The sequence below is a fragment of the Phoca vitulina genome, unplaced genomic scaffold, assembly GCF_004348235.1.
Source record: "Phoca vitulina isolate PV1807 unplaced genomic scaffold, GSC_HSeal_1.0 scaffold4, whole genome shotgun sequence".
Lineage (NCBI taxonomy): Eukaryota > Metazoa > Chordata > Mammalia > Carnivora > Phocidae > Phoca > Phoca vitulina.
The window spans coordinates 55,076,511-55,091,801 of NW_022589707.1; the positions used below are offsets into that span (position 1 = coordinate 55,076,511).

At 36.5% G+C, this 15,291-nt stretch overlaps 1 protein-coding gene across 4 annotated transcripts in view; it reads left to right on the plus strand.

The window, feature by feature from the left end:
* The window catches only part of THSD7A (thrombospondin type 1 domain containing 7A), a 428,494-nt gene that overhangs the window by 131,842 nt on the left and 281,361 nt on the right, over positions 1-15,291 (plus strand). The window contains exon 1 of one of the 4 annotated variants that reach the window (XM_032402032.1): positions 13,957-14,796. The exons of the other annotated variants lie outside the window; for them this stretch is intronic. Coding sequence (XP_032257923.1) covers positions 14,769-14,796 — 28 coding nt within the window. The 5' untranslated portion in view covers positions 13,957-14,768. Of the gene's footprint in view, positions 1-13,956; positions 14,797-15,291 lie in introns of those variants that run through there. 4 annotated transcript variants of the gene reach the window in all.

Genomic DNA, 15,291 nt, shown 5'->3' on the forward strand with positions numbered 1-15,291 from the left:
CCATGTCCTAATCGTCTTCAAACCAGTCCAGCTTTATTTTTTGTTTGTTATGTACATTGAGAACCTGCCTAACAGTTTAGCCTTAAAAGAAATATTCAGCTGCTAAAACCAAACAGCAATTTTAAAACCAATCGCCTGGAATGAAGCTATCCTATTTTCCCATTGGAGATAACACAGAATTGCTCTTGAAATACACTCTTCATTTAACCATGGAGACTCATCATCTTATCCATTCCATTTACATAAATGATTAGCTTCTTATTTAGATATTATCAAAACCACTGTAAGCACGTGCTTCAGTTAGAAATGTGTAAAGCCATCACGCTAGGTTATAGTTATGCCCAATCCAAGCATTCCATAGTTTTCAGATCTCAAATTTTGTAATCATCATTTCTACTACCACCTTCTTACTCCCAAAGATTTTGGTTGTCATTCTTGATCCCATCAGGTTCTTTTGAGCTAGAACCTTTGGATTTATTTTGCCCTCCCCAACCAGCCTCTCATAGCCTCACATGTTACTCTACTTGATGCTTGTGACTTAATCATTCATGAGATTTTTTTTTTGTGATTGGGCTTTGTTAACAGAAATGTTTGAGTTTTTCTGCCTGCTAATTGGTAGAATATTACTGTAGCCATGAGTGATTTTCAAACATTCAGTTATTTATTTTTTAATTATTATTTCATGTCTGAATGATATATATCATTTCATGAGAATAGTATTTCCTGCTTTATAGTATGCCGCTAAGCTTTGGAGAAACATGAATGTTTTTTCTCTTAATATCATTTTTTATGCCAAAACCTTCACTCATATTCAGAATTTCAAAGCCACCAAAAGTACCTAAATCATTCAGTGTAAATAATATGAGAAATTAAACCTACTTACTTATCCAAATTTTTGCTGTGGCTGGTTTTTATGTGTAATGTTATATGTAGGGAATTATAAAATTTATAAATCACTCTTGCAAAAGGACTTGTAGAAAATCAACTTTGGAAGGGTTTTAAAGGCAACTATAATTGATGGAAAGGTAGCTATCTTTTTGCCAAGTTTTCCTCTCTTTAGCCTTTATAGAAGCTTACCCTCTCATTCTGTGAGGAGGCTTCCACTGACCCCCCTGGACCAGGTGAAACACCTCTGTTGCACTGTTTTGTAGTACCATATGCCTTTCTTTGACAGTATTTGTTACAATTGCAATTTTCCATACATTTTACTAAGAACATTTGATTAATGTCTGTCTCCCTCTTTGTGAGTTCTTTGAGGGCCAGGACAGTCCTTCTTTCTGCTGATCTTTGTATCCTCAGTGCCTACCCTAGTGCTGGACCTACCAGGTTCAAGAAATAGTGCTAAATAAGCTTGATTAATGTATGCATGTGAATTATTTCCTTTGTTTGTTACATTCACCCCAAACCTTAAAGGATATGAAAACCTAACACATTATGGACATTTGCATTCATATACAAATCATGTCCCTTCCTATATTTCTTCCAAAAATTTGATGGAATTGTCACCTTTTTTTTAAATGAAGAATTGCTTTAAAAGTCTATGACTTTATGACTTCAATATTCCACTTAAATTTATCACTGATACCTATCTACTTTAGGTAACACTTGGTTATTTAGAAAATACCAATAAGAATTTCAAAGAAAACTAAAGATTGATAAAGAAAGCATCATCAAAAAAAAAAAAAAAATCATCAAAGTATCCCACTATATGAACACAATCATATACAACTCAGCTGACATTTTATTTTTTTAAAAGATTTATTTATTTATTTTAGAAAGAGAGAGAGTGTGTGTGTGAGCCAGGGTAGGGGCAAAGGGTGAGGGAGACAGGCAGACTCCCCACTGAGCAGGGATTCCCAACAATCCAGGGCTCGATCCCAGGACCCTGAGATCATGATCTGAGCCGAAGTCAAAAGTCAGACACTTAACTGACTGAGCCACCCAGATGCCCCTCATATAACTTTTTTAAAGGGTGTATTTCAGCAAAGTAGGGAATTTAGAAGTATCAGCACAAATATGCATTTAGTTTTAGTTTTAGTCTATGGGTATTTGTTTTAAAAAGATTCTTGTAAAGAAATTGTTGGCTTCTTTTCCCCAAGGAGAAGATTTGAGAAAGCATAAGTTATTTTGGGAGTGGCTTAAATGAGCCTTCAGGGTACTTAGCTCCAAAAGGACTCTTAGCATGGGTCTGCATGGAACAAGAGTCCTCAGGGAAAAAAATTTGTCTTAAAAACTTCCATCTTCTGAAACGCAGGGGCAACTTGCTTAAATAATATACCTGAGGAGAAAGCACAAACACCAGGCTTAGCACAGATTTCATGATAGGAAATAAAATACCAGAGAGCCAGTGGAATAAATTGTTGCCACCAGTCAGACCTAGGTTTCAGGAAATATAGTTTGAAAACAAAGAGATAACTGCTCTGTCTTTGTCATACTGAGGACTTTTCTCATGACTGCCTTACAGTAAAACTTTTTACTTTCCATATAATATCAATTTGTCATACAAGTTTTATTTTGAGAAAAAGCAAACGCTTTCAAAATATACGGCCACTTCCCACATTCTGAACCTAAATGAATACATGTGCTGCTTCTCGTATATTCACCAAGCTTGGTTATTTTTTGGACCCTGAAAAGTCGGGTAGAAAAATATATAGTAATCAATTATAACAGAAAAACAATTTATCCTTTGAAACAGTAGCTAAAGAATTACTTAGATCTCTAAGAATTTCACAAGAATGTGGAATGTTGTTTGTTTTCTCCATTCTAAGAATAATATATAGTAATGGTGACTATTTGCTTCATATTTGGTATTTAACATGAATTCTTTATTTGAAGTGAGCTAAACAAGTCTCATATCATTCTCCTTGAAATAAAATGAAATGTATAATTTGGCAGCATTTCAGTAACAGCCATAGCTTTGAATGTAGCACAGGCAGATACAAATCTCTGGAGCCCAGCTTGGCAGGGACGCTTAGTGGTCTTTGTCCACAGCTCACCTTTTTTCTTTATTCATTCCAAATGGGTGAGAGCTTTCTTAATTGGAGTATATCCCATACATAAAAAGCTATCTTCACTCCATTTTCTATTGATTTCTAAAGGTTTGACCTCTTATATTTTTCAAAATTGTGGGTTAACCTTTTTGCCTGAAGGAGAACGGCACCTGGGAATGACATTTCCATTTTCTAAAGTAATGTGACCATAGAAGCAGGACTAAAAATGGCCTGTGACATAACCTATGGCTCTTAAGAGGATAACCTCATTTACTTGGTTTGATAAAAGGAAAAAAAAAAAAAAGCCACCCAAAATGATTTTATTTTCAGTTGACCAAAAAGGAGTTATGGACTCTTTCAAAAAACTTCTCAAAAGCCTTTCTCAATACGATATGACAAGGCCAAGGTCACAGAAGTCACGTCTGCTCTCTACACTGTCAGTTGTCCAAAGTCAGAACCCAGTTCCAGTCAAAGTTACTTCTTTATTTCAATCAAATTAGGGAAAATGACAGTTAAGACAAAAGCATTTTATTGCACGCTGTTATATCAAGGCAGTCATTGAACCAGCAAGTGCTTTGACCTGACATAATAGTCATCATTTTAGCAGCTTTAACCAATTTGGTCATAATTGCTGGGCAGATAGTTTGTCAAATAAAGAATTCCTTGGCTCAGACTCTGTAGCTTTATCTTTCATGACATAGCCCTATCATGGCCACAGCTTGCATTGTCATATCTTAAATGTTTTCTCTGTATTATATAAAATTCAGTAATTCTGATCCACATTTTATCCCTAAAAAGGACAGCCTACAAAAGTTTACTCCCACTTGAAGAAACAAATGGAGGAGAAAGGTGAGGGAACTTACTTTAAAAAAAAAAAAAAATTACCTTTACATTCTATCTACATGAATTTCAATGAAGTCTATATTATATCCTTCATTATAGCTTAAACTACTACACTTACCTTTCTATAAATCTCAAAGGGTTGCAGTGTGAATTAACTGGGATAATGCAAGGCAAGGGCAGAGTGGTGGGCTTGACGAAGGGCAGCTACCCCAAACTGATATTTCCTGATCACTTTCCTCCTCCACTCACCCCCTGTAGCTCTGCCATTCTGCACGCTCACCTCCTTCTTTTCCTATTCAAACACGGCTTACATCTTTCTTTTCTGCCTGAAATGTGCTCTTCTTGCCCCTTCTGTGGCTGTTGCCTCATCATTTCAATCTCTCTTTAATTTTTACCTCTCAGGAAGGTCTGTCTGAGCATCCTGCGTAGGCAATTTCTCCTCTTTTCTAAAACAGCATCCTTTTGTCCTGCCATGGCACCATCTCACTTTGAAGATAAGGGTGAACAATTGTATGCGGTGTGGGTCTTCTCTCCATTAGACTGTCAGTCAGAGTTTCATTCAGTCCAGGCTGTACTTTAAAATATCTGCAGAGCTTTTAAACAATACTGATGCTCAGGCGCCAAGAGATTTCCAGTAATTGGCTTTGGGTAAGGCCCAAGTACAAAGTACTATTTTCAAGTTTCCCAGATGATTCCAACTTATGGGCTGAGTTGGAAGGTCTGCCTTGAGCCACGGGAAGACACTGGTCAGCTTCCTTGGCTGTTAGCACAGGGCTTGGTAGGATTGACAGCCATTATGACCATCAATGGGATATGAATGTTTGAATAACTGTCTGGCTTATCACTGGCGTTCTAGTTATCTTTGTTTGCCAAAATATTCCTTAGAGATCAGAGAAATATTCTCAAGCAGTATTACTTTAGAAGTTGAAATGAAAAAGATACTTGTAAGTGTAACTCTCCTGAGCTTCAAAATAAAAACTAATCCTGTTTTCCCTTTTCAGTGAGGAAAAGAAGATATTCTCCTTCAGTTTTTTGTTTGTTTGTTTTTTGGTTTTTTGTTTTTGTTTTTGTTTAACCGACAAGAATGTTTTAAGAATGTCTGCCATAGGGACCCCTGCGTGGCTCAGTAGGTTGAACGGCCAAGTCTTGATTTTGGCTCAAGTCATGATCTTGGGGTCCTGGGATCAAGCCCCATATCAGGCTCTGTGCTCACCAAAGAGTCTGCTTGAGGGTTCTCTCTCTCCCTCTCCCTCTACCCCTCCCCCCCACTCACACGCTCACTCTCGCTCGCTCTCCTTAAGTTAAATAAATCTTTAAAAAAAAAAAGTCTGCCACAAATTTGTGATTATAAGCTGTATATAGGTATATTTCATATTTCTTAGCCATTTGAATCAATCCACAGATCACTAAAGTCATAAAACAGTATTCCCATTGTAGGACAGTCATTCCTGCTTATTGCAACCAAAATAATTTTGAAATTAAATATACAAAATTCTTCTCTGCTTATTAGCAAAATGGATCTTTTTTAGAATTATCTGTATTTTAGTGCACATTTTTTCACACCTGGTGATTTTGTTATATATCAGGCTAGAACTAGGTTGAGGAAAGTAAGACATTTGTCTCAGTGCAGAATTTAAGTGAGGGTGCCAAAAAACTCAGTAATCAAAATAATAGCATTTTAGTGTAATATTTTTGAAATCAAAATTAATGCAAAAAATTAATCATGAACAAAATATCAAAATTTTTAAATAAAGAATACCGCCATGCTAAACCATATAAGAACCTGAGGCAAAAAGAAAAATGTATACCCCTAGATACGTTTTTATGTATTTTTAATGTGTACTTTTTTTCACAATATTATCACTGACAAATGTTTAAGTGATATTTTATGCTAACTATTTGGCACAAAACAATTTATTGTAATTTTAATCTGACTGAACCTAATTAGAATTATTTTAGATTGTCTCTTGGTCAAGAGAAATTGTCAAATATGGCAGTTTCCTCAATTTAAAATGTGATGAGCGAAGTAGATTTGGAAAAAAAAAAGATTGATGAGTTTACTTCCATTAAAGCCAGAGTTTGCATATTCCTTTTGCCTCAGGCTCCAACATAGCTCTACACAGCACTGTGATGTATATAATGACTTTTTATTTATAAAGTAATTTAACCGTCTCCCCAGAAGTAAATGTGTGCACTATAAAATTGAAATTGTTAGCAAAAGCTTAAAGTGAGACAGAGATGGTTGTTATATGTTGGTAATAAAGATTTAACATTTGTGCCCTTGGACGTGTCACATAGTACAAATGTAAATATGCAAAATGTGTTCAAATGGAAGAAAAACAGAGTGATCCATAACTTTACAATTAATCTAAGATAGAACATAATCCAGAGATTATTCTCTTAAAGAGAATTTTATAATATGGTGAGAGGTATATTTAATGACTAGAGATCAGATTAGCCAAAAAATGTTTTTTAAAGATTTTATTTATTTGACAGAGAGAGAGCATAAGCAGGGGGAGTGGCAGGCAGAGAGCGAGGGAGAAGCAAACTCCCTGCTTAGCCAGGATCCTGAGATCATGACCTAAGCTGAAGGCAGACGCTTAACTGACTGAGCCACCCCGGCGCGCCCCCCCCAAAAAATTTTTTAAATACAGTAAATTTTAAATAGAAGTAGTTGTACTAGCTATTTTCTGATGAGAAACAGTAAGAATGAAAGAAAGCAAAAAGAAAAATCAGAAATTACATCCTGAGTTAGCAAAAAGGATTTTAATGTTTCCCCCATGGGAATATCTGGGGCAGGGGGGTAAGGAAATGAGGAAACCTTCACAGTTGTTATATCAAGTATGCCAGAAGTTCTGGAGTATTTTATAAGTGCTAACAAGAACAAGTTTGTAAAAGTTAAGAATTAAAATGTCCCGAATTGTTAGTGAATTCCATTCTTCATAATAATTGTCATTATTTTGTTTTAAAAAGTGAGAGGAGGGACGCCTGGGTGGCTCAGTTGGTTAAGCGCCTACCTTCAGCTCAGGTCATGATCCTGGAGTGCCAGGATCGAGTCCTGCGCCTGGCTCCCTGCTCAGTGGGGAGTCTGCTTCTCCCTCTGACCCTCCCCCATCTCATGCACTCTCCCTCTCTCACTCTCTTTCATTCTCTCTCTCAAATAAAATCTTTAAAAAAAATTAAAAAAATAAAGAGAGAACAAAAGAATGAAACTAAGAGAGCAAAGAGAAAAAGTAAATTTTTTTTTAAATCTCTTAATCATCAGACTCTCAATATACTGCTGACTATCAACTCTCCTATTCCTTCCTGTAGGAATCTGTTAAATAGACAACCACATAATGAGAAAATTGAAATTACTATGAAAAATTTCAATCATCCTTCTTTGGATTACATGTATTACAGATGAAATATGTAAGTTGTATCTCGTTGTCCTAGTAAGATTTCATCATGTCCCAAAGTGTGTTCTTTTTTTTTTTTTCCCAAATTTTTTATTTAAATTCTGGTTAGTCTGGGCACCTGGGTGGTTCAGTCGTTGAGTGTCTGACTCCTGATTTTGGCTCAGGTCATGATCTCAGGGTCCTGGGATCAAGCCCGGTCTGGGCTCCATGCTCATCAGGGAGTCTGCTTGAAGATTCTCTCCCTCTCCCTCTGCTCCGCCCCTCACTTGTGTGTGCTCGGGCGCACTATCTCTCTCTCAAATAAAAAAAATAGATCTTTTTAAAAAATTCCAGTTAACATACAGTGAAATATTGGTTTCAGGAATAGAATTCAGTGATTCATTACTTACACAACACCCAGGACTCATCATAACAAGTGCCCTCCTAATACCCATTACACATCTAGCCCATTCGCAGCCCACCGCCCTCATCAACACTCAGAGTGTTCTCTATCCCAAAGTGCTTTCTTCATTGAACCTTCGGTAAATCTGCTTCGTAATACATTATATGCGTTGTATCTTTCTAGTCATCTACCTACAAATAAAGCTAAGCATCGCAATTTAGGAAACAAAAACAACAACAAAGGTTTTATGCGACCATCTTTTAAAAGGGTGTGTAAAACCGTAAATGGGCTTCACAGCAATTCAGCAAACTGCAAATTATGATGAATAATAAATGAACACAAGGCCAGCTCTATAGGATGTTTCTCAGCAAGAAGAATGTCTTATAGACTTCATGCCTATAAAATCATTTTACTATTGTTTCTACAATTTAAAGAATGAGGTATTTGATTATTACTAGTAAGCAATTTATAGCTCTGAATCATGTCTGGAACTAAAAAGTAAACTGCTTTATTCTAGGATTTTTTGTAATGACTTATAAATAAACCCATGCAGAGCCAGGGGCACAACCAGAGGCTATCAAAGGGGCTGGTCATTAAGTTTCCCTCTCATTTTGAAGATTGATTTCACTAATGCTGGGAGCATCAGAAAAGCAACGAAAAGCATTTGCTACTTTCCATTCCCACTGTTTACCATCGAAGGTCTATTAATGTTCCTTTGCAGCTTTCAGGTATTCCACAGACATGACAGGAGGGCTCTTCATTATCTGCTTTTAGTCTCTAGGATTGCACACATGGAAACTTCCCATCAAACTTGAAACATCAGCGAACTTGTTAAATTTTATGGAGAAGAGCATTATTTTATAGAAGTCAGGGATCGTCACCGTCTAAGACCAGTTGCTGTGCTGGCTGCCAGTCTATTAAGAACAGTGAACACTTGGCAAAAGGTGTTCGTTAACCATCGAAGCACTAAAGAGATAGAGATATTTGAGGGTAGTTTGAGTATCGGGACCCAGTTTTCTTAAGATACTCTGACAGCATCTTCAAATGATGGGATCAAATCTCTGGGAATAATAGATTTATGCCAAGGATTTTGAAGTATATAAAGTCCCATGATTTTTTGCTGAATAAGTGAATACTGTCTACAGTGCTTTGGTATGATGCCCTTCCACCATAATGGATCACTTTATTAAACTCTCAGAATTCCAGAAATGTGCATTTTTGCCATCCCCTCTGGTAAAAGTCAGTTTGTTGCTACCTACATGTTAATACAGAGTATATCATCCTATTTTCATCCATTGACCCTGGATTGAATTTGTTTATCAGTTTATTTAGCTGCCTAGCAGGACCCTGAGGCAAACTCTTGAATACAAATATTTGCCATCTAGATATATGCAAATTAAGATTTCAGAACCCCTATTGTACCCTGCTGAATGCTTGCATCACTTGTCTTCCTTCCAGTTCTCCAGCCGCAGGACCTTAGACTTTTGGCCTCTGTCTACTCATTGAAGATTTCTGTGTAGTAATGGCCCTCTGCTCTCTTTTTCACAGAACCTGAAGCTTCAAGAGTAAAATTCCGTACCCCAGCCTTCAAGGCTCTCTAGATGAAAACTGCGTTTCCAATCTGTGTCCCACTCCTTATATCCTACATTGTAGCTAGACTGGACGCTTCGGCAACATGTTAATCCAACGATTTTCTGCTGTTTGCCTCTGTTTTAGGTTGTTTGCTCTGCTTAGGGTGCTTTCTTCTTTTCTTTTTTATTTATTTTGCATGTTGGTCAAATATTCTTTTTATTTTATTTATTTTGCATGTTGGTCAAATAGCATACGTGGCAATTTATGTTGATATTTGTAATACACACACACAAATGTAAGAGTACTCAGACATGAAAAGTTTGGGAGAGTTGTCACTGGGAATGAAAATGGCTCATATATTTCCAATATGGCAACAAAGGTTTAGAAGTCCAAGGAGTCTTTAGGGGCAGTAGGGCCCTCAGGTGGAAGATTTTATTTGTGTGATGAGACATGTCTTTTTCCTAATTTCTGTGGAACTGTAACGATAATAAATATATTTAAAGGTATTGTGTCTCTGAAGCCAAATCATTAGATTCTGGTTATGACCCACTTCTTTACATTAATTATTAACTAACTTGTTAATAATTAATGTATATTAATTTATATTCATAAAATCTCCAGATGTAAGACTTTTTAAAAATCAAAGTTTTACTTTTTTAAGAACCAACAATTTATCTAGAATTAGGGAAACTACAACCATAAAATCAGGTGGTTTCTGATCTTTCTCTAATTTCCTGAATTGTGTTGGTCATTTATTTATTTAGGGTCTCTCGACACTTTGTGCATTTCTTAAATTACAGCATTCTTCAGTTTGTGAAGGTTTTAAAGAGCTCCACAGTGGTTGCTGAGTTACTCAAGGGCAGGCAAAGAATCTTACTCTTTGTATCTTTGCATATGGTACAGTAAGTGAAAGAAAAAAAAAACACCTTAAATTAATGACTTAAAATATTGATTTTTGAAAACTATATATATATATATATATATTTTAAAGATTTTATTTATTTGTCAGAGAGAGAGAGAGAACACAAGCAGGGGGAGTGGCACGCAGAGGGAGAAGCAGGCTTCCCGTGGAGCAAGGAGCCCAATGCGGGACTTGATCCCAGGACCTTGGGATCATGACCTGAGCTGAACGCAGACGCTTAACCGACTGAACCACCCAGGCGTCCCTGAAAACTAGATTTTTAAGGGTTATGTTTCTATTATAATAAGTATTTCCTATTGGAGGTGACTGGTGGGTTTTTTTTTCTTACCTCAGGTGAAGTATGTTTTCTATGCACATTAACTACAAAATTAATTATTTAAGTTATAAATGAATGAATTCATATTTTATTCTGCCCTTTCACCTTCCATGTGAAACATTTCTGTAGCAGACCTTCTTTTATATACATAATGGTATGTAGGTTAGGGAAATAGAAATACTGAGTGCTAAATAGCTTGAACTGGGGAGAATGTCAAACCCTGACTCTAGGCAAACTGCTGAGAGCTATTGCTGTGGACATAGCTCAGCCACTCATCTAAAAACACTGTTCCAGCCACGTTTTTGAAACTCAAGTTTGATTAGGTAGAGAACTCAATACATTGGGGAAAATCTACATACTTATACTATGTGTATAATAATCAGCAATGCCCAGGCTCATTATTTGACTTCAAATATATCAGTTTAACTTAATGAAATAATTTCAAACCTTTCAAGATAGAAGATTAGATAACATGTGTCCTGTTCTCCATTCCCACTTTCCTCCAGCCTTACCCTAGTTTAGGACTTAACTTTACTGACTTCATAAAATTCTGAGTCTCTCGAGGGCAGGCCCTTTAACCCCCAGTTGAGGCTTACAAGTGTTCACTCTTTGTTTGATTCGTTTACTCTAGTTTAATTATGCTGATATATTGTGAGGTTGAAAACCATAATACTTCCATTTCTTATGAGAAAAGTAAGACCACTGCACCAGCTTCAGAGACCTGTATTTCTTGGCTCAACTTGTTATCATGACTCCAAGCTTGACCTTGGAAATAGCACTTCAACATTCTGGTTTTAGTGTCCATACATTGAAGCACTGGAGCTTAGTGGTCTCTGAATTCTCTTCTAACTCTAGAAGAGTATGCTTTGGTTTAACTGTTATTAAAATTGTGCATGTTGTTTTTTCCTAACTCATATACTTTTAATATATGGCCTGGGAATTTTTTCTTAGTGTTTTTAATAAAACAGTTGAGCAGTTCCTTTCAGATTGCTTTCAAGGTTGCTTTATATAAATTTTTGTGGCTGTTTAATACATTTTTTATTTAAAATTACTGTCAGATTTATAGAAAATTTACAAAGATAGTGTATTTCACAAACAGACCAGATCAGGTTCTTAACCTCATTATGATCTCATGTCATTACAGTCCATTGTTACAATTAGTGATCTGATGATGAGCCATTGTTATTACCTACAGTCCATTCTTTTTTCAGACTTCCTTCTCTCTTTTCTGCTATAAGATCCCATTCAGAATATCTCATTACATGTAGCAGTCCTATCTCCTTAGGACACTCTTGGTTGTTAGAGTTTCTGAAACGTTCCTTGTTGGTGACCTTGACAATTTTCAAGAGTCCTTGTCAGGAATTTTGTGGAATCTTCGATTGTGTTGTACCCAGTGTTTCTCTTGTCATTAGCCTGGAGTCCTGTGTTACTGGGGAGGAAGACTACAGAGGGCAGTGTAGTTCAGAGCACTTCATAGCGTATATCAAGAGCACATGACCTGAAGATGCCTAACTACTGTTGATGTTAATAAGCCACAGGGAATTATCAAAAATGGTGATCATAGATTACTCTCAATTTCATACATTGATACTCATTTATATTTTCATGGTAACATATCTATATAGATATATAGATGATAACAAAATACCAGTTTAACCGTTAACATTTATTGGCATTTAAACTGTGGGCCCAAAAGGGGCAACTTCTTTTTCAGGACAATGCTTACTGCACTGTGGCTGTCCATAATCTACAACCACTGCAGTTGTTCCACAGAGCAAAAATACTTTTCTCTCCACCTTGCCTTACTTCTTAATATGAATTTAATATTTACTGTAGCTGTTCCTGTTTGGAGGCTAAGGTTTTGATAGAAAAGAGTATGTGATTTATAATGACTATTAAGAAGAAAGTGGGAGCATAAGAAGGAATACAAATGTTTGTGGTGTGGGTTGAAGCAACACTGGAAAAGAATTGTTGACAAAGCTAAAAATGCCTCCTGGTAACGTTCAGTGACGAGACCTCTACCACTTCATACAGTTAACACTTATAGAAAACCTGTTTTCAAACAAACAAACACACATGATGGTGCTATCTGGATTCCACACGATGTGAGTAGACATTTTGGTTTTTCTGACTTGTTTTAATATATTTGCGTTAAATTGGAAAAAAACAATGCAGTGAGCAGTAATGAAATTTCAGGTGTTTTAATTCCTCCTTTTCCTAAATTATTAGCTGATTGCTGCTATAAAATGGAATGTCAGCCTTCATATTTATAAAAATAGTTTGCATTAATTTTGGTATGTTTTATAAAACATATTCATATTTTCTAATAAAATGTTGCACTATAGCATAATATTTTAAAGGAATACAAAAAACTGTTTCATCACCACTGGACAGTCAAATGTACTATGGGTCCCTTGATAATAAATTGTAAAAGGATATTATTTAGAGTGTTGGGTGGTCTCCAATATATACCAGTCACTGTAAAAGGCAGTATGTAATAGAATATAAATTATAGGGGTGCCTGGGTGGCTCAGTCAGTTAAGCATCTGACTTTGGCTCAGGTTGTGTTCTCAGGGTCCTGGGATAGAGCCCCACATCAGGCTCGCCATTCAGCAGGGAGTCTGCTTGTCCCTCAGCCTCTCCCCCAACTCATGTGCATCTCTCTTTCAAATAAATAAGATCTATAGAAAAAAAGAATGTAAATTATAATTATATTAATTATCACTTGCCATTTATGGAACATCTACAGGAACTGCCCAGGACAATTTCTAAATGTATTATTTAAAAAATGTTTTTCTTACAAACTTTTGAGGTCCAAATAATTAATTGAGAATCAATGAAGTAAATAACCTGGTCATCTTTTTCTGGCTAATTAGAGGAGAGAGAAGAGAATAAAGCCCCTCACTTATGCAGATACCTTCTAAAGTCCCAAGTGAAAGAAGAGGCTCTGGTGACATTTTCATGTGGTCATATACTTTTATATTTGTTGTTCTTTCAAATTTTGCAATTTGTGACTATTCAGTTTTCTCATTCTATTTAAAAATTCACTCTTAGACCTTACTTTCAGTCTGTAACTTTGTATGCTGTTTTTCTTAGGGCTCCCAAATTGTGCAGGCTTTTAATCCCGCAAAACCTAAATCTGCCCTGCAGCTAAAAAGTGTCTGACCTGGGGGGCTCCAGTCTCTGAAACTGTCAAAATCTGCTTTTTTTTCACTGTGCCTTTCAATCTTAGAGAGCTCTCATGCTAGTAAAGGGAATTTTATATGTGAACATCCAGAGTTTACAAAAGGAGATGAGTCCTCCAAACCCCTTATATCGCAATATTGTGAAAGGGTTTTTTTTTTTTTTTTTTTTTAAAGATTTTATTTATTCATTTATTTGAGAGAGTGAGAATGAGAGAGAGAGAGCACATGAGAGGGAGGAGGGTCAGAGGGAGAAGCAGACCCCTGCCGAGCAGGGAGCCTGATGCGGGACTCGATCCAGGGACTCCAGGATCATGACCTGAGCCGAAGGCAGTCGCTTAACCAACTGAGCCACCCAGGCGCCCCTTGTGAAAGGTTTGTTACTGTCACAGTAGAGAAAACTTTCTTGGGAAGGGATGAGAACGGCTTTTGAATATGGGCGTATGCGGCCAACAGATCAAGAAGAGTTCAGTTAAGGACACAGTACAAACCCAACTCACATTTGCCTTATTTTTCTCTGGGGTTTTAGGTTTCCACCTTACTACTTGTTAGTTCTACTCATACCATATTTATTGAATTTATATGCCTGCAAAACTGTTCTAGCTGCCGGGGTCTGAAAATTATTGGTAATTAACATTAATGAGCAGAAACAATTTCAGTGGAAATTAGAAAATCCTCTGGCGTCATGGCGTAATAACTAGTTCAGAGGGTTGGCTCTTCCAGCATTCACATTACCTCCTTAGAAGTAAGCTTTGCTGCATGACCTTGTAAATGCAGAGAACTGGGGATTTTTCCTTCCTTTCTTTGGGATCTGAACATGCTTATGCCATCAAGAAGCAGCCACGTAAACTCTGCTTCACATCACAGACAAAGCCTTTGATGCTGCTTTACTTGTGAGTTGTTATCGATGACTCCTGAATGGTGAAATTCAGCTACAAGTTAACAGACCAGTCAATTTAATACTTAAGTCACCCGTTCGTTCCCTTTTCTTTGATTTGCATCCATCTTATTTGAAAGTGACACTCTCTTATTGATTCCATTCAGTGCTTGAAAGAGAAGATAAGGAAGACGAAAATGTGACAGAGATAAGAGGCTCTCAAGGTGATCCATGGATAGAGTCTAAAGAGAAAGATTGTTTCCAAGGAAAACTGGAATCTCCGTAAATGCTATTAAGGGGCACAGCATTCAGAGGTTAGAAAAAGCACTTTAAGGTTACCATCATGTACTTCAAAATATGTCCTGCAACTCTGTCCTTGCTAGTCATTTAAGTGCTTTGTAAAGCACATATCTCTTATCTTCTCTGTTTCTACGTGCAAAGTAGTTTACAGTGTCAGAACTGATAGCCCTATACCACCTTATATCAGTTTCAATGGCTCTTTGCTACTCATTACTGAGTAACTAAAATGTCAAAATACATTTCTGAACTTAGGCAAATGCATCTCTAGGCTTTTCCCTTTTAACAACAGTATTACTAAGTGTGAGAACTATTTGATATGCACAACATCCCTATAAGATGTGTTCTATCATTATCCTCCATATAAAAATGAGGAAATAGATGTAAAAATGTTTACAAATGTTAAATGATCCAAAGAAGTATAATAAATTAAAGACCAGCATCTCTGCAAACTCACATTCATCTGATGACCACTTATACTCTGAGAACTCTGTTATTTCAACAGCTATAGA